This window comes from Dendrobates tinctorius, unplaced genomic scaffold (genome assembly GCF_039654945.1).
Source record: "Dendrobates tinctorius isolate UK_male_01 unplaced genomic scaffold, ASM3965494v1 ptg000075l, whole genome shotgun sequence".
In the NCBI taxonomy this organism is placed as follows: Eukaryota; Metazoa; Chordata; class Amphibia; order Anura; family Dendrobatidae; genus Dendrobates; species Dendrobates tinctorius.
This window is the reverse complement of record NW_027361743.1, coordinates 35,318,894-35,341,549: the sequence shown is the minus strand read 5'-3', so window position 1 is coordinate 35,341,549 and position 22,656 is coordinate 35,318,894. Positions and strand designations below refer to the sequence as shown.

At 45.5% G+C, this 22,656-nt stretch overlaps 1 protein-coding gene across 2 annotated transcripts in view; it reads left to right on the top strand.

Annotated features, from left to right (window-relative positions):
- Positions 1 to 22,656, top strand: part of KATNAL1 (katanin catalytic subunit A1 like 1) — a 226,701-nt gene that overhangs the window by 62,024 nt on the left and 142,021 nt on the right. For both annotated transcript variants that reach the window (XM_073583164.1, XM_073583165.1), the window contains exons 3-4: positions 4,399 to 4,559; positions 13,312 to 13,477. In XM_073583164.1, the coding sequence (XP_073439265.1) occupies positions 4,399 to 4,559; positions 13,312 to 13,477 (327 nt within the window). The remainder of the gene's footprint in view (positions 1 to 4,398; positions 4,560 to 13,311; positions 13,478 to 22,656) is intronic.

Here is a 22,656-nt window from a genome sequence, read left to right as displayed (position 1 = left end):
GGCGGTGTCCCGTGCCGCTGACCCACCCCATCGTCCTACCTTGTCTTGAGTGGGTCGATTGATCCTCACGCCCTGCCGCTTCAGCCGTCGCTGCCCCAGGAGCGCCGCTGCTCCGTCCACGCTGGGACGCCACCGGAAGCTGTCATCTGGCGCCCGGAAGTGATGTGGGCCTGGGGATGATGTGACGGCGAGAGCCGAGAGCCCTGCTGAGGGGAAGCGGCTCCAAGTCCCGGAGCAGCGCTCCACGGGATGCTTGGCGGAGAACCCCCCTTAGGGGGGTGCTGCCTCGGACCATCTGACAGGGAGAGCTGGTGTCTGGACCTCGATCCCCCTGGCCCGTTGGTAAGCTTCTCTTGGATGCCGCGGCTATCTTCCTCCGCGACGCTCTCGTGTCTGTCCTTACACGGACAGGAAAAACACTGGAGTCTGAGAGTGACAGGGGACCTTTTAAACTCTCGTGCATTTCCTGTCCCTGTGATGAAGGAACGACAACCCCCATGGTGCTGTCAGGATAGGACATCCTGGAAAACTGCGTTATCCCATTTCTCTGCCTCTTCTTCCTCTTCACTGTTAGAGAATATAACACATTTTATGTACGGCGGCTGAAGCTTAGCGGTGTACTATATAGACAAAAAAACGCATAATGCTGAATCCTCGCCAACCCATACTAAAAGCTACCGTATAATGGAACCCAGATAGACCCTATGATGACCAATGGTGCCCCTTCATTTTGTTCACACCACTTGTGTAACGGATCCATTTTGAACATGAGCTCCTTTTGCCTTTGTCTAAAACAGGACAGACAAATGGAATCCAACTTCACCTTATAGAACCTTTGTCGCCTTCTCCATATAGCAGTATTGCGCCCTAGATTGTGTTCAGCATGACAGCTCCGTCCCATTCACGTTAATGGAGCTGACCTGCAACGTCAGACACCACCTATGGACTGGTTTGCTACTCGTGGAAGAAAATGGACCATGGTTTTGGAATCCTTTACAACCCCCTTTAAATAAAATGCCAATACAGGCCCTTTTTGAAGATCTTTTGAGCTGAGGTTCAATTATTGCTCTCTCCAATGTATCTTTAATGATTTGTAGGCTATTGTAATATTGAGAGATCAATGTACATGGTGATTACGATATCATAGGCTATTCTATTATAAATTTGTGTATTGCTCATGGCCTAGTTTACAAATCAACTCTGCTGTCTATCAGCAATTGATGGTCTCCTAGTCAAGGAACTTTAGATTTCAAAGCTTTTTTCAATTGAGCTTGCTGGATCCGGCCATCTTCAGCGCACCATCTGCTGTGCTCCTATGCTACAGAGACAAAACAGTCTCTGCTTGCAGCTGCAGAGAGTGCACAAATCTGTGCAACCATGCCGCTGGTCCAAACTGTCAATCATCAGTAGCATACTGCCCCTTGGCTAGCAGGAGGTATATGCTCCTGTCCTGCAATCTTGAGACTTTTCCCTTCCAAATTAAGTATTGAACTTCCAAATAACTTTTCATCACAATTCAGTTAAAGGGAATCTGTCACCTATTTTTTCGCATATAAGATGCAGCCACCGCCATCAGGGGCTTATCTACAGCATTCTGTAATGCTGTAGATAAGCCCCCGATGTAACCTGAAAGATAAGAAAAACGAGTTAGATTATACTCACCCAGGGGCGGTCCGGGTCCGACGGGTGTTGCAGTCCGAGTCTGGCGCCTCCCATCTTGTAGCGGTGACGTTCTCTTCTTTGCTTCCCGTCGCGGCTCCAGCTCTGTTGAGGGCAGAGCAGAGTACTGCAGGGCGCAGGCGCCGGGAAAGGTCAGACGTCCGGCGCCTGCGCCCTGCAGTACTCTACTCTGCCCTCAACAGGGCAGAGCAGTACGTCTGCGCTGGACCTGCGACGGGAATCAAAGAAGAGGACGGCATCGCTAGAAGATGGGAGGCGCCGGACCCGGACCGCCCCTGGGTGAGTATAATATAACTCGTTTTTCTTATCTTTCAGGTTACATCGGGGGCTTATCTACAGCATTACAGAATGCTGTAGATAAGCCCTGATGGTAGTGGCCGCATCTTATATGCAAAAAAATAGGTGACAGATTCCCTTTAAAGATATGTCCAAATGGCCCATGGGTTTTGGATGCCACTTTTAGGTTTTCATTCAGAGCATGTGCCACACAATGGCTATAATAAAAAATTATTTAAAATCTCATGACATATCCATTTTACAGATGTACAGGTGCTTCTCACAAAATTAGAATATCATCAAAAAGTTAATTTATTTCAGTTCTTCAATACAAAAAGTGAAACTGATATAGAGTCATTACAAACAGAGTGATCTATTTCATGTGTTTATTTCTGTTAATGTTGATGATTATGGCTTACAGCCAATGAAAACCCAAAAGTCATTATCTCAGTAAATTAGAATAATTAACAAAAAAACACCTTGGCTCCAAAGGCTTCCTAAGCGTTTAAAAAGGTCCCTTAGTCTGTTTCAGTAGGCTCCACAATCATGGGGAAGACTGCTGACTTGACAGATTCCCAGAAGGCAGTCTTTTACTTTTGGATTTTTCATTGGCTGTAAGCCATAATCCTCAACATTAACAGAAATAAACACTTGAAATAGATCACTCTGTAATGACTATATAATATGAGTTTCACTTTTTCTGTTGAAGAACTGAAATAAATTAACTTTTTGATGATTTTCTTATTTAATGAGAAGCACCTGTATGTGATGGTCACTCACCATAGGTTAGAGGCCCTCAACAGTTGGAAAAAAACATACAACTTTAGAAGGAGAGAAATAATTAGGTTGTCAACTATTTTTGCAGTATTCTGGCCTTACGGAGGGTAAAGAACCACTCTTTCTACCATCATCGGGCAATAGAGGACTGGGAAAATTTAATGTGTACTTTGGGAGCCTATCCTTGCACATAGGACAAAAGCGTTCGTCAAGCCTAGACTTTATGGTTAACTAATGTCACTAGAAATTCCGCTCAAGACTTTTATATGAAGTCCATAAATGTCATTATTTTGATTTTTGAAGTCTCCATGACGTTACCCTCCATGTTTATGATGCGCTGCTTGCCGTTAATGTACTAGTTATAGTGCAGTTTCCAAAGCTTGTAGGAAACAGGATTTTTAACATTGGCCCAAGAAATAGCTATATATTTCTGCGCAGCCATTCAGTTTATACAGTGTATGTAAAAAGTCTACACACCCCTTTTATAATGCCAGATTTTTGTCACGTAAAAAAAAAAATCATCCCAAAAAGAATTATTCCGGAACTTTTTTCACCTTTTAATGTCACTTATCTGTACAATTCCAAACTAAAATAATTTTCGGGGGGGGGGGGGGGGAAGTTAAAAATAGTAAAACTAAAATAATGTGGCTGCATAAGTGTGAACACACCAATCACATGTAAACTTTTGTTAAAAAAAGCTCTACCATTAAGTTTTTTTGCTCCTTAAACCTGTCTATATGTGTATATAGTGTACTGTAGTGTTAATATACTCGCCTACCGCAGCCTTTTCTGGGATCCAGCGCCATTCTGCTCCTCTTCTCAGTGACATCACCGCACTTCAGACTCTCCGGATCACTCTATGCGGCAGCCGGAAGTCTGTTTTACAGTGTAAGTCTATGGAGCCGTGTTCTGACTTACATTGTAAAAGTCACTTCAGGGTCAGACACAGCACAGAGTAACCTGATGAGTCTGAAGAGAGGTGATGTCACTGAGAAGAGGAGCAGAACGGATCTGGATCCCAGAGAAGGCTGCGGTAGGTGAGTAGATTAACACACTTGACAGTACACTACATATACACAGTTTTAGGGGGAAAAAAAGGTTCATGGGAGAGAATCCGTCTTTATGTGCATATAGGTCATAGAAAGCTGAATAAAATGATCCCTTAATGTCTGACATTGGATGTCTTCCGGAGAAATCCACGTTTTTTTCTTAATATGTAAATGAGCTTGTTAAGATCTATGGGCTGGACATTGATCTCAACAGCTCATTTACAAATTGATAAAAATGTGGATTTCTCTGGAATAAGACTTCCGATCTCAGATATGAAGGTATCATGTTATTCAGTGTCCTATGACCAACATACCCCTATAGACGGCTTAGAAGGGTTGCTCCTTCTGACAGATTTGCTGTAATAGACTTTTTAGATCCACTGTATATTATAGCCATCCGTCAGTTCCTAGAGTTTGTTATTATAACATTCAGTTCTAATCTAGTAACCTGCATCACGACATCTTGCTGTGAAGTTGACATGGTGAGATGTTGGCCTTTACGGAGTGTCGGACAGGTGCCTTATCCATCCGGTCGGCATGTAGGGAACATAGCGCGTGTATTAATGATTAATATAAGCCAGCAGGTTTTCTGCATTGTGTTTCCTTACTGCTGCAGGTGTGCCAGGATCTGGTGGAAGAATATGAGCAAGTAAAGACTATTGTAAGTACGCTGGAATCCTTCAAAATTGAAAAGCCTGACGACTTTCCCGTCGCTTTGCAAGATGAACCAGTGAAGGACCCAGCAGTATGGCCGCCTCCTGTTCCAGCAGAGCACAGGTGTGTGCATAATGGTGTCGTTCTTAGTACGTGTGGAAAATCAGAGTTTACATGACATCTGCAGAGCTGCATTTAACCTTTCAGTCTTGTGACAGTCGCCTGCAAGGCGACTTTTTATCAAGCCATTTTATTTGCCATGTCCTCACAAAGGCGAATTTTCTGTCTATGTTCTTGTTTTGTTTGTTGTGTGGACAATATAAAAAAAGTAAAGGAGTTTTTGGGGTTATTTTATTACAGGCCTCACCTTGCAGATTGTGAATGTTATTTATTTTGTTTTATGGCATTGATTGTTGCTGTGCTGCCAATAATGTGGCATTTTAGATGTTTATCAAAACATATTCAAGATACAGTTATGTTATAAATATGGACTTAAAGTGCAGACTCTCAGCTTTAATTTGAGGGTATTTACATCCTAATTAGAGTAAAGGCCCCTTTACATTTAGCGATGCACCAGCGATACGACCCGGTCAGGATCGCTGGTGCATCGCTAAATGGTCGCTAGTGAGCTGTCACACAGGCAGATCTCACAGTGACGCAGCGCACGATACTCACCTTTCACACACAGCGATCCTGACGTCCTCCCGCCCGCCTCCACGCGTCGCTCGTCGTCACAGCAGGAAGCGCCCGACGAGAAATGGAGCCGGCCAATCTCGCGCGATCAGCGATGGACAGCGGGGGAGCCGGTCGGAGGTAAGTATCACACATAGTGATATCGCTATAACGTCACAAAATCGGTGACGTTATAGCGATATCGCTATGTGTAAAACCCCCTTAAGACTTTAGGAATTACAGCTCTTTAATATGTAGCTGCCTCTTTTTTAAGGAACCAAAAGTAATTGGAGAATTATCTCAAAATCTCTTTTATGGGCTGCATGGCCTTTTCCCTTGTTAATCCATCATCAGTTAAAGGGAACCTGTCAGCAAACTACAGACTGTGTCAGGTTGGCGCCATTATACTGATTAAAAAGATCCCTGGTGCTGACAGGTTTACTTTAAGCAAGTAAAAGGTCTGGAGCTGATTCCATGTGTGACAATTGCATTTAGCAACTGTTGCTGTGAATCCACAAAATGCTGTCAAAAGAGTTATGAATAGAAGAGAAGCAAACCATCATTGGGCTGAAAAAAAAAAGAAGGAACCCAATAGAGAGGGAAGAAATGTTTTAAGTGGCCAAATCAACAGTTTGGTACAGTTCTGAAAAAAAAGAGCACACGGTTGAGCCAGCCCAGTTCTGGTAAAAACATTCTTTGGACAGATGAAGCTAAGATCAACCTGTACCAGAATGATGGGAAGAAGAAAATATGGAAAGTATCCTCTGTAAAACATGGTGGAGGCAATTTTGATGGCGTGAGCATGCATGGCTTCCAGTGGCACTCACTTGGTCACGAGTGTTTATTGATGATGTGACTGAGACAGAAGCAACCGGATTAATTCTGAAGTGTACAGGGCGGTACTATCATCTGCTTATATTCAGCCAAATGCAACATGGTTGATTGGATGGTGGAATATTCTGCAGTGGTTGAGTCAATCACCAGTAGAGATGAACGTACGCATTCGGAAAATGTTCGCCAATCTCAAATTCGGCATGAACGTAGCACATTCAGATGTTTGTTTGCTTTTCAAATTGGCAAAAGTCGATCACAGTTTCATAATCATCGTGTTTCCACTAATGCTCTTGTATGACTTTGGCTACGATAGTGCTGCTGTATGATTAGTGGGGGGATGTGTTTGAGGGGAGGGAGTGTGGAGAGGTTAAAGGAACGTCTGAAGAGATTACAGGAGTGGCGTGCGCTTTATTTTTCTTTTTCACTTAACTTTGTGTGTGGATTCCAGCAACAAATCAGGGCGCAGAAACCATCCACAATGTCATGACACAAGGTCTTCTGTGATTGGTTGCCGAAGTCACATGTCCCTGGCTATAGAAAAGGCAGACCTCTTGTTTTACTGGTGCCATTTGCTCAGTGTCACAGTGCATAGAGGTCTCTCCTGTGCTGGTGCTCCTGAAAGTGAACTTGTCCTGTGAGAAATCGATCGTGTAGCCCCCTGAACCGGGCAGAGATGCCAAGAGGTCTACAGTGCCTGTGGGCCGCATGAAGCAGCCCGAGGGGCTGCGTGTTTGAGACCCCTGATATTGAGTGTTCATTCAGAGCTGTGTATATAGTGATCAGGAAGGCAGAGATGGTAATAAACCATATTTGCCTTTTCTGTGGTGAGTCTGGCTGAATCTGACACCTGGTTAGTCTCTTCTGCAGCTTCATGATCTTCCTGCAGCTGGTTGTTCTTTGGTGACGTTCTAAGACGTCATTGCATAGTAATATGCAGACCTTCCAAATTTTTCAAGTCTATGGGGAGTCCAAAAATAGTTAAAACTTCTTATTATTAGATCAATAATTTTTATTAAGAATTTATATAAAACAGATTATACACCGCAACAAACATGCTGACAGTTGAAAAATTTGTCCTATAACAGCAGGACAATAAAATTCAAAGTAAAAAGAGATAACAGCTGAAAATTCTGCAAATTGGGTTAGGGGATACAATTTGCAACATAGGAAGCAATGGTAGGGATGATAGGTAATAAGATCACAGGTCCACCAATCAGGACTGGAAGGACGAGAATTTGGACACCACCCAGGGAAACCAGCGATTCCTTATTTAGTTTTGGTAAACATATCTGAGGTCAGAAGGAGCTCGTATTGGTAATGTTTATTGATTTTTTTGGATAATTTCCAATTTAGAGGGGTTAGTTATTTCTCTCCAGTGGTCTGCCAGACACATACGTGCTGCTATTAGAATGTGTGATACAATTGGTCTCAAATCGCCAGGGATATGTAAACCGATCCCCAAAACCGCTAGCGGACCGCTCAAACTTCCAGCCAGGCCTGTAACTGAGGTAATAATGTTAGACACTTCTTCCCAAAAAGGCCGGATGAGCGGGCAATCCCACCACACGTGCCCTAGGGAACCAACACCCGAGCAGCCCTTCCAGCAGGATCGGGGATAGGAACCACGGAATTTGGAAATCTTCAGCGGGGTGTAATACCAGTCAAAGTGAACTTTCTTAAGCTGCTCAAGATGATTGATACAGGAGGAATATTTCTGCAAGTCGCCAGAAGCGGACCACCATTGGTCCGGGGTTGAGGAGAAAGCAAGAGCCCCTTCCCAGCGCCTCATATACGCTTGTTTAGGACCATTACCAGGGGAATGAAACACTTTATATACTACCGAGAGGCCGTGTTTTTGAGAGGAGGAAGAACTAAAAAACCGCTGTATTGGCGAGCAAACAGCATTATGGCAGGATAAGGGAAATACACATGAATTTAAAAAATGCCGAATTTGCAGGTACTGGTAGAAGTTATTTCTGTGAAGGCCAAATTCATCCATTAGGACAGAGAAAGGTTTCAACTCCTGAATTAAGAGGATATCTTTCATGACCACAATACCATTCCTCACCCAATTGCCTAACGTGAGGCCATCCACATGAAGCTCCGAGGCTCTAATAGAGATAGACTCAAATTTAATCACCTAACGAGTAGAGACCAGATCAGACCAGTAAGAAAATGCCACTTTCATTGTCTACAAGGGAAGAGAAGTGGCAAAGGAACTAAGCACTCGGGCCTCCAGTAGAAATCTCGAAGTCCCACGCGGGGCCAGGTATTTCTCCACAAGCACCCATTTGTGAGTACTAGAATCATCATACCACTCCCTTAACGCCTCTAGAACTGCTGCTTTATGGTACAAATAAAAATTCGGGACCCCCAGACCACCATGCGAACAACTATAAAATAAGGTAGACATACCAACCCTAGGTTTCTTTCCTGCCCAAATAAATCTGCTCACAACTGCCTGCAGAAGAGAGAGAAACCTCTTCTGGAACCTCAAGGGAAGACAACGGAATAAATAAATAATTTTTTGTAGGAACATCATCTTAACTATCTGAATGCGCGCCATCCAGGAAAGGGGTAAATGTATTTGATTGTCTATGTCCTTTCGAATGGAATCAAGCAGAGTATTAAAATTCTGTTTGACAATATTGGAAAGTTTACAAATCCTTAGTCCTAGGTACGAGAAGTATATGGAACAAGTGAGGAGATTCTATTTCTAACAGATGGTGGAACATTAACCGAGAAGAGAACCGATTTTCCTTCGTTTAGCTTGTAATATGAAATCTTAGAAAATTCAAGGAGAGCGTTTTTGATCCCTATCAATGATCTTTCACTATCAGTGCAAGAGAGAATTACATCGTCTGCATATAGACCGATCTTATGCTCTACAGGCCCTATTTTAACTCCAGAGATTTCCGGGTTGAGCCTAATGGACTCCGCCAGGGGCTCCATGACTAAAGCAAAAATTATAAGGGTAAGGGGGCAACCCTGGCAGGTCCCATTAGTCAGGTCAAATCTATCAGAATAGAAGCCAGCTGCACAGACCGAAGCATTTGGTTTTTTGTATAAGGCCATAATAGCACCCTTTATATTACCAGAGAAACCAAATGTGTCCAAAATGGCGTCCACATAGCCCCAGTGAACGCTTTTTCCGCATCTAGAGACAGGAATACACCGGGGGTACCACTGGACTCAAGAAAATCCATCAAATAAATCACTCTTCTAGTGCCATCTCTAGCCTTCCTCCCTGGGACAAATCCCACTTGGTCAGGAGAGACCAGGGCCGGCAAAACCGATAGGAGTCTATTAGCCCAGACTTTTGCATATAACTTCACATCACTATTCAAAAGAGAGATAGGTCTGAAGCTACCAGGAGAGGTTGGAGGCTTCCCCGGTTTAGGAATAGTAGTGATTGTCGCAGCCAAGCTTTCAGATTGGATATCAGATGAGTCCCTCCATAGTGAGAACGTTCTAACCAAAAATGGAGCCAAGATGTGCGCAAACTGGCGGTAGTAAGAATTAGAAAAACCATCTGGCCCGGGGGCAGAAAGTCTCTTAGACGAATTAATAACCCGAACTACTTCCTCCTCAGTAAGGGGGGCATTAAGAGCAGCCAGAGCCGTGGGGGAAAGTTTGGGCAAATTTAATTTAGCAAGGAAAGAAGAAATTTCACCTTTCGTGGACTGGTGTGTTTTAGGATATGACTTGAGATTATATAGTTGGGAATAGTATTCTTTAAACTCACTAGCTATATGAGTAGGGTTTAAAACTTTGGACCCGTCGTGCTTAATCAAAAAGAGAATGGCCATCCGAGCCTCCCTTTTCTTCACTCGACTTGCTAGGACCCTACCGGCTCTATCACCCAAGCTATAGAATTTGGATTTAAGCTTTTTTAGATTTTTTTCATAGGAATACAGCATAATTGATCTCAGCTGATCTCTCAGACCTCTAATAGAGTCAAGGAAAATGTCAGAGGGGTGGACCTTGTTTGTCCTTTCCAGGAGCTGGAGTTTAGACAAAATATCATTAAATGTTTTTAACCTTTCCCTGTTCTCCATTGCTGCAATTTTGATGAGGACACCTCTAGCAAAGGCCTTATGGGCCGCCCAAAGCGTTTCATCCGAGACCATTTGATTATCATTAATGGCAAAAAATTATTTTAATTGCCGAGCGATTTCATCGCTGGTATCTTGGTTAGTGAGGATATAATCATTCAGTTTCCATTTGGAAGGAGACCGGGTAGGACCCCCGTCTGAAATTGTTAACATAACGGGCGCGTGGTCCGACCACGTAATGGGGCCAATGTTAATCTGGTCACAACCCAACAGTAACGAATCATCTACTAAGATATAATCTATTCTAGAGTAGGTATTAAACCTTAGGGAGTGAAAAGAGTAGTCTCTCTCTCCTGCATGAGCATATCGCCATATATCATGAAAACGAAACTCACGGATCAGGTGGCCCATCTCTTTTCTGGCCGGGGCTTGGTGGGAACAATCTAGGAATTTACACATAGGGACATTAAAGTCTCTGCATATCACCGAGGAACCCTTTGCTATTCCCCTAAAAGTCTCCAAAAATTTACTTATGAATCTCAGCTGGCCCACATTGGGAGCATACACTGAAGCAATAGTAAATTGCACATTGTTTAGTAGACCAATTAAAATGACATATCTCCCCTCAATGTCCCCCACCACCCTTTCAAGCTGGAAGGCTACAGAGCTTTTAATGAGGATTCCCACACCCGCCCTTTAGTGGACATTATTGGCAAAAAACTGATGAGGATAATTAACATTTTTCATTCTACCATTATCCTGGGCTAATAAATGTGATTCTTGAATGCACAAAACATCACTACTCGCCTTCCCTGCCTCCTTCCAGACCCATGACCTTTTATGTGGAGAATTTAATCCCTTTACATTTAGAGACAATACCTTTAAACCCATGGTATGTAAGGCCAGAAGTGGCTGTGATAGCCGAGAATCTGCTTCCTTTGGAGTATTAACCCTGCAGAAAGAAACGGTACAAACAGGCAAGACCTATCAACAAATAACATGACATAACAATTAAAGAAAACCTGAGAAACAAGTTGCTCCTCACATAACATGACGGAGCTACACAAGGACTGACAAGCAGTCAAAGCAGTAAGAGCGAAAAAAAGATGCTCGTGGGGCAGGAACTGCAGGTGGGCTGGATGCAGCCACAAAATTTAGTAGTCAGCACCCTCTGCAGAAACAAAAAAAAATCCAGAAAAAAGGAGACCACAACCTCAAAAGGCGAAAGTTATGGGAACTTCAAGCTTTAAACCATTCAGGGTTAATTCTCCTGTTTTGGGGTGAACCTTTATCCAAGGAAGATGGCGGAGAGGGTGGAATATCCCAGTCCTCAAACCCTTTCCCAAGTTGCGCAGTAGAGAAGCAAACCCGAGTGTTACCATTTTTACTGACAATGAGCTTGATAGGGAAACCCCAACGATATATAATGCCTTTATCCCGTAGAATCTTTGTAAAAGGGGTGAATTCTCTCCTCCTCGCAAGCGTGCCAGCTGAGAGGTCTGGGAATACCGAAAGGCAAGCAAATCTGTCTGGCAGGGAAGGTTTCTTCTTTAAACCAAGCAGGAAGGCCTCCTTTGTTTTATAGAAGTGAATGTGGGAAATAGTATCTCTGGGAATCGTAGGGTTAAGTCCTCGAGGCTTAGGGATTCTGTGAATCCGGTCCACTAAGATATCTCTCCCTTCTGCTTCAGGCACAACAGCTTGAATAAAGTCCTGTAACAGGGGGAGCAAATCTTTATCATGTACTTCTTCTGGTATTCCTCTTATTCTAACATTGTTTCTCCTGGATCTGTCCTCCAGGTCCAGCATTTTAGATGTTAACTTGCGACTTCAGCTTTAAGCTCCTCATGCTCATCTATCAGTGCATTGTGGGACCCTGTTAACTCCTCCATTTTGTTCTCTAAATGATCTGTGCCGTTCCCTATAGCTCCTACTTCCCCATTCAGCTCTGCCAACATGCTCTTTATATCATTTTGCATAGATTTCCTGAAAGCTGCAAAGAGGGATTTCATCTCCTCCTTTGTGACAGGCTGGTTGTCAGGGCTTGCCATTTCCACAGTGCCCGCAGTCTCCATGGAGCCTTCTCTGCTTGAGGCAGAGGAAGTAGCAGAACATGCTGATCCTGCAGACTTTGCAGCATGAGGGGAGGCAGCAGCCATCTTAGAACTCCTCTCCAGCCTGGAGCCTCTGGCAAAGAAGTCAGATACCTTTCTGGGGGAGCTCTGGAGCCCAGTTTTGGACAGCCTCATCTGATCCCAGGGTGATACTAAGTGCCTGGAGAAAGATTCACTGCTGAAGGAACTGCCTGTAAGATGTGTGAGCCGCTTCACCGCCTGAAGTCGTCAGAGCTCCTGGATTATGTGACCAGCACCATGCTCTGCTAGGCCACGCCCCCCCAAAAAAATAGTTAAAACTTCTGAGAGATGCATTTATTCTATTGTTACAATGGCACCTGACATTGCCAGGGGTAGGTTTGATATATTGTGTAGTATTTTGTCAATGTAATGGAAGTAGAAAAATGGACAAGTATAACCATATAAACATGTCTTGTTGGATGGTCTGAGTATGCATTAGTTACCATCTATAAAAAGTGGTCTCCAAAGTAACAGTCTGTGACCTTCTCTAGTTATAGTGCCTCTACAGGCCACTGTCGAAAAAATGCCTACAATGAGAACTGGTCCATGGAGCAATGGTATAAGGTGGCCTGGTCTGATGAATGTTTCCTTTTATATTGCCCATGTGTGTGCATCACTTACCCAGGGAAAGCAGGCACCAGATTGCTCTATTGGATGAACACAAGCTGGCGAAGGTGGTGTGATGTTCTGGGAAATGTTTCTGCTGGGAAACGTTGACTTCTACCACGTACTTGTACATTGTACTCTCTTCATGTGGTATTTCGTAATGGCAGGGACCTCTTTCAGCAGGATAATGTGTTCTGTCGTACTTCAAAAAAGTTTCACAATTGGTCTGTGGAACATAAAAGATTCATTATCACAAGGGGTCCTTATAATATTAGCCAGGTGGTTTTACGGTGGTGATGGATGGTGGTAAAATGATCCACATCCCCACCCTGCTCTCTGATACGCTGGGATCTCCTACAAAGTGTTGGATTTACTCAGGTTAAAGCCCCTCTAGTCAGGAGCAGAGCAGTAGTGGACTCCAATGTTGACCCTTTTTTTTTTTTATGTGTGTAACATGTGTTTTGATTTTGACTGTTTTTATATTCAAACAATTCAGCCATAAAAATAGTAAAGATTGAAGACATTGGTAGATGGGCTTAAATTAAAATTATGGTTTCCTCTTTTGCTTATCAGGGCTCCTCCCCAGGTCAGAAGACCTAATAGAGATGTAAAACTCTCACGTAAAGAATCTCCAGGTGTCCAACCACATGGCCCTGTTGGTAGAGCGCATCCCATTTCAAAAAATGACAAGGCTTCAAATCGGGAAAGAGATGTCCGAGGAAGAGCAAAGGATGACAAGGTAAGGAACTTATTTCTCTATCGCTTCATTAGGGGACACAGGACCCATGGGTGTGTGCTGCTGCCACTAGGAGGTTGACATTATGCCGTGAAAAAAGTTAACTCCGCCTCCGCTGTATGCACCCCCCCGACCGGCAGTAGGACAATCAGTTTTTTGCTTAGTGTCAGCAGGAGGTGGACAGGGGTCTCTCACCAGACCCATACCTACCTCCAATGTGCGTCGTTTCCTTTTAGGTAACCACTACTGTATTCCCGCTCAGGAGCTATGAGTAAGGCGTACGGAGTACCCGTATTCTCATAGTTCCCATAGGCAGGACCTTATACCCTAACACAGAAGTGTGTTTAGGTGATTGGACCCGGTCCTGACCTCCGCCTCCTACCACTCGCCCACCAGAGCCTGATGGTTGAGGGAGACGCCCTGTAGTAAAAGATTTGGGACAGCAATCTTTTCTCTCAGGTAAAACTGCTCCCTTTCACAGGTTGAGCAGTAAGCAAGAGGCTGCAGCATTTTGCCTTTTAATTATTATTATTTATTTTTTTTCTTTTTGTCCCTCTTTCGCTTATCGCAATACAGGAAGAAGAAAGAAGATAATGGAGGGCTACTGACAAGTTTACTTTTTCGGAGCAGGGGTAGGGGATCTAGACCCCGGCTCCACGCAGAACCCAGCGGTTCGCTCCTTTCCCGCATTCCGGCACAGCGGCCCCATCTTGGTGTCCCCCTGTCCTTTTTTCCTGGGTCTGCGGTGTGGTTTGCCAATACCCCGGGGGCAGGGATGCGAAAAATCCAGCCCCTGGTTTCATGCCGGGCCCAGCGCGCGTTTCTCAGGTGAAGCACTTCCGGGGTTGGCTTTGCCCCCTACCCTAGCGTCTTCTTCCGGGACGGCGCCATCTTGGTACTCCAAGGGTCCCGGAGCCTGGTTCCGCCCCCCGGCTTCCGGTGGGCATATAATGCTTCTGGACAGCTGCATCTGCTGTCCATTCTGGCTCTCTCTCTCCCCCTCTCTCTTCGGGTCAGTGGTGTTTTTCTCTGAAGGGGATCCAGCTGGCCCTTCTGACGGAGTATTGGGGACACAGGACATCAGTACCGTGAGTTGCGCAACAGCTGTCACTCTCTCTTTACCCCCCTAACTGCCAGCATCTATTAGTGGGACAGTCAGTATGCCCAAGGGAGAGCGGTCCCGTTCTTCCTCCTCTTCATCTGCTACAATGGTTAAATACTTTGTATGTACCTCATGTAATGGCAGGCTACCTTCAGGTCAGTCCTCCCCTCTGTGCCTGGACTGTAGTTAAACCCACTGTATCACCTACGCAGGAAAGCAGGAGCAGCCCCCCTTCCTTTCCTGCCAGAACTCCTGCATTATCTCAAGAGGCTGATGATGCTGCCTTGCCCGCCGCCCAGGGGTCAACCTTTGCCTCAGGGGACAGTGCGATCCCTTGTCCAGATTGGGCTTCCTCCTTGTCTAAACCCATGGCCGATCTTACTAAGGTGTCGCAGACCTTGGTAACGGTACTCGACAAATTGCCACTTCAAACTCTAGTGGCTTCCGGTATGCCGAAGGAGTCCTTTTTTGGGTCTTCTAGAGGCTGTAAGAGGTTCAGACAGGACCACCAGCCCAGGTTCCCTTCTTGCTCCATCTCACCACCAGAGTTTGTCTGGCAGTCTGTCTCATCCCGATCCTCCTCCCCGGAATCAGGCAAGGCGTTATCAGAGACTCCCTCAGAGGAGGGTTCGGAGTATGGACCAGAGCATTCCCAGGACATCAATGATATGGTCCAGGGCTTCATTGAAGCGGTCAATGAGACCTTTAATATTCAGGACTCCGCATTGAAACCCGCTGATCAGGCGTTTTCGTTTAAGCGGCTTAAATCCCTCTCCAAAGTCTTTGCTTCCCACAGAGATTTTGAGGAAGTGTTGTTTAGGGAGAGGGAGAATCCGACTAGGCGGTTTCAGAGAGGAAGTCGTTTTGGGACCCTGTATCCCTTCCCTCCGGAACTCACTGCCAATTGGACAGCCTCCCCTTTGGTGGATCCGCCAGTGTCGAGACTATCTACCAACACAGTTCTTCCACTCGCCAGTGGGGCAGCCCTCAGGGACCCTAATGACAGAGTGGTAGAATCCTTGGCGAAATCTGCCTTCGAGGCATATTATGTCCTGCCTTTGCTTCAGCTTGGGTGTCTAAATCGATTACAAAATGGGCCAAACAACTTAGATAGGGCATTCTGGCTGGGGCACCACCGACATAACTAGCGGATCTCGCGGACCAGATCTCACAGGCAGGGGGGTATATGGTATCGGCAGACTTGGACGCCGCGTCTTGGGCAGCTCAAGCATCCAGTAACATGGTAGCTGTCCAGTGGACTGTCTGGCTAAAAGCCTGGCAATCTGATTTATCCTCAAAATAATCCCTTACTGGTCTTCCTTTTCAGGGTTTCCGCCTCTTTGGTCCAATGTTGGACCAAATCATTAAAGACGCTACCGGGGGCACAAGCTCCCTTTTCCCTCAGTCCAAGTCTCGCCGATACCCCCTGAAATGAAAGGCCCAACCTTTTCGTTCCTTTCGTCGTACTCCAACGACAGACGCTTATGCCCAGGGCTCACAGAGATCACAGGCGCCTAAGGATAAAAAGAAAATGTCCTTTCGGGTCACCTTTTCATGGCGTTCCCGTAGCTCCCACAGCAAATCTGCCAGGACTGGGCCAAGCAGATCCTTTTCAGCCTGACGCTTACAAGGATCCCAGCTTTTTTCCCAAGCTAGGAGGTCATATTCTCTTCTTCAGGGACATTTGGCTGAGTTCTGTCGAAGATGCTTGGGTAAAAGAGGTGGTATCCATAGGATACAAAATAGACTCCAAATCGATTCCGCAAGACCATTTTTCGTATCCCGGCCACCAAGAGACGCTTCTCTGACTCCGGGTTTTTTTTCTGCCATCTCCTCCCTCCTCAGCTCAGGAGTAATCATCCCTGTTCCCGAGCAGGAGTGTTTCACAAGTTTTTACTCAAACCTGTTCATGATACCAAAGAAGGATGGCTCAGTTTGGCCGATACTAGACCTCAAGAGGTTGAACAAGTGGGTTTGCCTACGTCGCTTTAGGCTGGAGTCGATTCGCTCGGTGATTTGCTTCTATGGAGGAACAGGAATTCCTGTGCTCCATAGACATTCGGGACGCCTACCTGCACTTTCCTATTTTTTCGGGACACCAGAAATTCCGCGCTTCGCTATCCAACAGGATCATTTTCAGTTTGTGGCCCTACCATTTGGTCTGGCAACAGCCCCCAGGGTATTTACAAAGATTTTGGCAGTACTGGTAGCCATTTTAAGGGTCCAGGGCATAGTGCTAGTCCCGTATCTCAACGATATTCTCGTCAAGGCACCATCCTTCACTCAAGCTCAGGAAGACATATCCATTGTCCTCAACACTCTGACCCGATTTGGATGGCTTATCAACAGGGAAAAATCTTGCCTTACGCCAACACAGCACCTAGAGTTCTTAGGCATGCTATTCAACACCAGTCATTCAAGGGTTTTTCTCCCTCTGTTAGAATCCCGACTCCTGTCTTTCCACTCAGCTATGAAGGTTCTGGAGAGGATGGTAGCAGCTTCAGAAGCAATCCCCTTTACCCTGTTCCACTCCAGAACACTTCAGAGAGACATCCTCCTGCACCGGGACAGGTCCATCCCCTCTCTGGATCACCTTTTTTGCCCTTCTATCCAGGCCAGACAGTCCCTCGGGTGGTGGCTAACCTCCCCTCTTGTTCATCTGGGTCGGTCTTTCCTTCCCGTCCACTGGCAGATGATAACCACAGATGCCAACCTCCTAGGCTGGGGGGCGGTATTTGGTCAGTTGACGGTTCAGGGACGTTGGTCGACTCAAGAATCCTCGCTGTCGATCAATGTTCTCGAGTTAAGGGCCATCCTTCAATCCCTCCTTTATTCGGGAGGACTCCTCAAAGGCCACCCGGTCCGGATTCAAACTGACAATGTCATAGCAGTGGCATATATCAGCCACCGGGGGGGACCCGGAGCTCCCGGGCGATAGCCAAGGTATCCAAAATCTTCAGCTGGGCAGAAGCATCGATTCCGGCAATATCGGCAGTTCACATGCCCGGCATAGACAAAAGGGCCGCCGACTTTCCAGCCGGGAAGGGCTCACGGCAGGTTAATGGTCCCTACATCAGGAGGTATTTCGTCAGATCTGTCTTCAATAGGGGACCTCGGATATCGACCTTCTAGTGTCCTGGCAGAACAGAAAGGTCCAACAGTTTGTCTCGGTCCCGCGATCCTCTTGCAGTAGGGATCGGAGCGCTGGCCATTCCATGGTCACAGTTCAGACTCCCTTACCTGTTCCCTCCCCTTCCTCTCCTTCCCAGGTTGATGAAGACGATCAAAGCAGAAAGGGTGCCGGTCATACTGATCGCTCCGTATTGGCCGAGGAGGGCCTGGTTCACAGAAATAATCAATCTCCTCGCAGAAGTCCCCTGGAAATTCCCCGACAGACCAGATCTTTTGGCTCAGGGACCGTTTTACCACCCGAATTCTCGGTTTCTCAATTTGACGGCGTGGCTGTTGAAACCATGATACTGAGAGCGGCTGGGTTTTCGGACCGGGTGATTAGCACAATGGTCCAGGCAAGGAAGCCTTCTTTCTCCAGGGTCTATCATCGAATCTGGAAGGCGTACTTTAGCTCGTGTGAATCTAATCACATCACACCTATGTCCTGTTCCTTACCATCTGTCCTAGCCTTCCTTCAGGCAGGGTTAGATGCTGGTCTTGCCCTGAGTTCCTCCTTAAAGGGCCAAGTATCAGTACTCAATATTCTTTTTCAAAAGAATTTAGCTTCTCGTCCGCAGGTTAAAACCTTTCTTCATGGGGTGGCACATACAGCCCCTATGTACAGGTCTCCAGTGGCCCCCTCGGATCTTAATCTGGTCCTGGGAGCTTTGACAGATTCTCCCTTTGAACCTCTCTGGGAAGTTTCAATGTCCTTTCGTGTCGCCCTCCCTTTTTGATTCTTCACCAAGATAAGGTTGTTTTGCAGCCTCCCCCTTCCTTCCTTCCCAAGGTGGTGTCCGCTTTTCACCTGAATGAGGATATAATCCTTCGTTATGCCTGCTCCAACGCATCCTCTGGAGCGCTCTTTGAATAAGCTAGGACTGCTCCCTTCAGGAAGACAGACTTAATTTTTGTCATTCCAAGTGGGGCGAGAAGAGGCTTTGCCAGCCTCTAAGGCTACAATCGCCCGCTGGATCAGAATGGCAATTCAAGAGACCTACCGGTTTAAGAACAGGGGACTGCCTTCTGGGGTTAAGGCTTACTCTACCCGGTCTGTGAGCGCCTCCTGGGTCTGGCGCACCATAGGGCATCAGCCATGCAACTGTGCAAGGCGGCAACCTGCTCTTCTGTTCGTACCTTTTCAAGGTTTTATAAGGTCCATACCTACGCTTCGGCGGATGCCAGCCTAGGCAGAAGAATTTTACAGGCGGCAGTGGTGAGTTCTCCGACCTGAATGAAGTTCCTGTTTTCTCCCTCCCAGGGCCTGCTTTAGGACATCCCATCGTTCCTGTGTCCCCAATGAAGCGATAGAGAAAACAAGATTTTTGGTTGCTTACCGTAAAATCTGTTTCTCGGAGCCTTCATTGGGGGACACAGCACCCTTCCTTGTTTATATTATGTGTTATGATTATTTGAGTGGCTTGTTATGCCAATATGATGAATTCTCCTACTGCTTTCTCACTAACTGATTGTACTACAGCCGATCGGGGGGGAGGAATATTGCGGAGGCGGAGTTAACATTTTTTTTCACGGCATAAGGCAACCTCCTAGTAGCAGCAGCACACACCCATTGTTCCTGTGTCCCCCAATGAAGGCTCCGAGAAACAGATTTTACGGTAAGCAACCAAAAATCCTGTTTTACTTTTTCCAGTGATCATCAAGGATTAGCTTTGAAAAAAATGAAAAAAAAAAGTTTTCACCAAACTCTAGACATGGATTCTTTACTGTAAGAGCAGTGAGACAGTTGATCTGTCTACTATAGGATGCCGTGATGGGTAATTGGTTTAATGAGGTCAAGTTTAAAGCAAAGGATTTTTTTCCTAATTTAGTCAAAAATTTGAAAATTTTCACTATTGCTCTGCACTTGTCAAAAGCTAAAAAAAAGTGGTGGTGCAATGCCAAGAATGGCCATGACCTCAAAGTTTTAGACAGATTTATTAAAGGGAGCGTCCGGGGTGATGGCTCGACAATTGGGATCAAAGTTAGTGCGAATCAATCCCATTCCATTATCCATGATAGTGGTCTGTTGCCATTAGAATGGGAAAGGAGCGGGAGAACTTACCTGTCGGAGTCTGCAGCTTATCTTTTGATTAGCTGGCTTTGCGCCATGTCACATGTGCGTCATGGCAACAAATAGGTCATGACAGGCCAGCTAATCAAAAGCAGAATGGATGCTGATATGTAAGGGGCAGAATGCTCTCCTCCATTTTAGTGGCCGCAGACCACTGTCATGACTGATGGAATAGGACGTGCAAATAAATTCACATTGTGTACGGTGCCAGAGCAGTGCGGCTCCATACATTGCTTATTGGCCGCTCTCAGGTACTGCACCTTCTCTCCCATTCACTTGAATAGTACATAAGCTGCAGTACCCAAGAGTAGATCTATTCTGACTCCATACATTGTTTACATATGTTCTCTATTGGAGCAAATTTTAGTGCAATTCTGCAACCGCGTATGTGTTTTTTTTGTTTTTATGTTTTGTTTTGTTTTTTTACTTATCCCTGGATCAGTACTGTAAGAATATAAGCCAAATTTGTATATCCAACCTGTGTTGCACTGGTTGAAGGGTGCAAAGTAAATCTTCTATGTAAGGAAAGCCTGTGTGCTAATACTTGCATCCTACTGGAGGTGACACTAGGGGGGAGCTTTGTGACAGCACCCTATCACAAAGTCTGAGAATATTCCTATGATGCTGATTGGCTGAGAGTAGCTGACTGCCAGGGCTCGCCTTCCTCTGCTCCTCCCTCATTCCTTTTTAGCTGAATGCCAGCATTATGTGCAGTGTTGATTCATCGTGTTGAGCAAACAATGTCCACCTTCATCCAGCATGGTTTCAAATATATTGGTATTTATGCTTTTTGCTTTTTTCCCCCCAAATTTTCCTGTAATTGCACAGAAAACAAGTATAGCATTTTTCAAAACAGCAAGAAACCAAGTGCATTTCCATCTACTTTTAAGCTGCTGATTTTGCGTTACCATGGTTGTTATTGTTGTCTGCAGAGAAGCGTGTTAGTCACATTTTCATTAAGTAGAAAGCTAGAAATTCTGTGCAGCAGAGCTTCTCCAGCTGTGAGGAAGGCTGCACCACTGAGACTAGTAAATTCTTGAAAGAATCCATTGTTATGTCAGATTTCTGTTCCATTTATAGGAATGGCCGCTGCTGCCTTGGTTTTCCTTATTTTTAGTAGCTCAATGGCATCGTCAAATGTACTGCAGTCACATGGAGCACATGGATCTGTGCATCCCACCCAAACCTCCTCTTCACTCCTATCTGCAGTGTCTGAGTCCACCTGTGCTCTTGAGATTTCTGTAGTGATAAAGAAAGGGCTGAAGTGTTATTACAGTGATCTGCCACAGGTTTTGCAATACAAGCTTCATAAACTGATAAACAGATATCAGACCTGATGAGGCTAGTATGCTTACATTGAAAATGTCAGAATGGCTATATAATCATGATAATTTAAATAAATGGTTTATGAATCGAAACTCCAGCTTAACTCCTAAAATGATCTTTTTTTAAAAAAACAAAACAAAAAAACTTTCTCAACATTGGTCCTACCTCTACTTCCTAAATGGGGTGTTGGTCTATGGAATATACATACAGGGCCAATGCAGACTGTGGCTTGGCTTTATATACTAAAATATTGCTGGCAAAAAAAAGTCAAAAGTTGTAGAAAAATATAAACATTCAGTGTGTGTGTGTATGCTCTGATCATGAAGGATCCTCACAATGGAACAATTCCAACCAACTACTGCCCAATAACAACATGGAAACTCTTGTCTGGCCACCAAGCTACAGAACCATGTGAGTCAGTACATAAATTCCAGCTCAGAAAGGCACTGGGAATAACACCAGAGGCTCCAAGTACCAGCTGCTTATGGTCAGCCCAGTCAAGAGTCATGATCAAGACAAATCAACCCTAACACAGACTGGATTGACTATAGGAAAGCCTATGACTCAATGCCACACACATGGATCTGTGAATGCTTGGTGCACTACTATGTCAACAGGAAATCATTATTATTAATACTAGCTGAAGAGCCCGGCGCTGCCCGAGCATACTAACTACGGTTAGTTATAACAAATGATAATAAATATATATATATTATATAGCCCCGCCCACTCCGCATAGCCGCATTCACTATAATATCCCACATCATCTTGTCAGCCATAGCGACTGGACAACTACCACTAATATCCCACATAATCCCGTCACAGCCGTCGGACTAATACCCCTAATATTCCACATCATCCCGTCAGCCAGAGCCACCGGACTACTACCCCTAATATCATCCCGTCAGCCAGCACCACCGGACTACTACCCCTAATATCCCACATCATCCCATCAGTCTGGGGTCAGAACCATAGCACTGAGTGGAATGGCCCTATCTTCCATACCGGGGATCCCGTTTTAAGAGAGGCCTGGCGTCAGAACCAGAGTGCTGAGTCATTTGCCCTGACTTCCATACCAATGATCCCTTTAATAGAAGCCTGGGGTGAGAATCAGAGCGCTGAGGGATTTACCCTAACATCCATACCGGAGAACCCTTTAAGAGAGGCCTGGGGTCAGAACCAGAGTGCTGAGTAGATTTGCCCTCACTTCCATACCGGGGATCCCTTAAAGAGGGGCCTGGGGTCAGAATCAGAGCACTGAGTGGAATTGCCCTAACTTCCTTACCAATAATCCCTTTAAAGAGGCCCTGGTGTCAGAAGCACAGCGCTGAGTGGAACGGTCCTAACTTCCATACCGGGGATCACTTTAGGAGAGGAAATGCGTAGAACAAGACAGGGAGGGGGGAGCAGTTGAATAAGCCCCGCCCAGCGGACCGGACCGTGGCAGTTTACATACATCTGAACCAATATAAAAAAGGTATTTATGCATGAAAGGTGCAGGGTCAGGGGGAA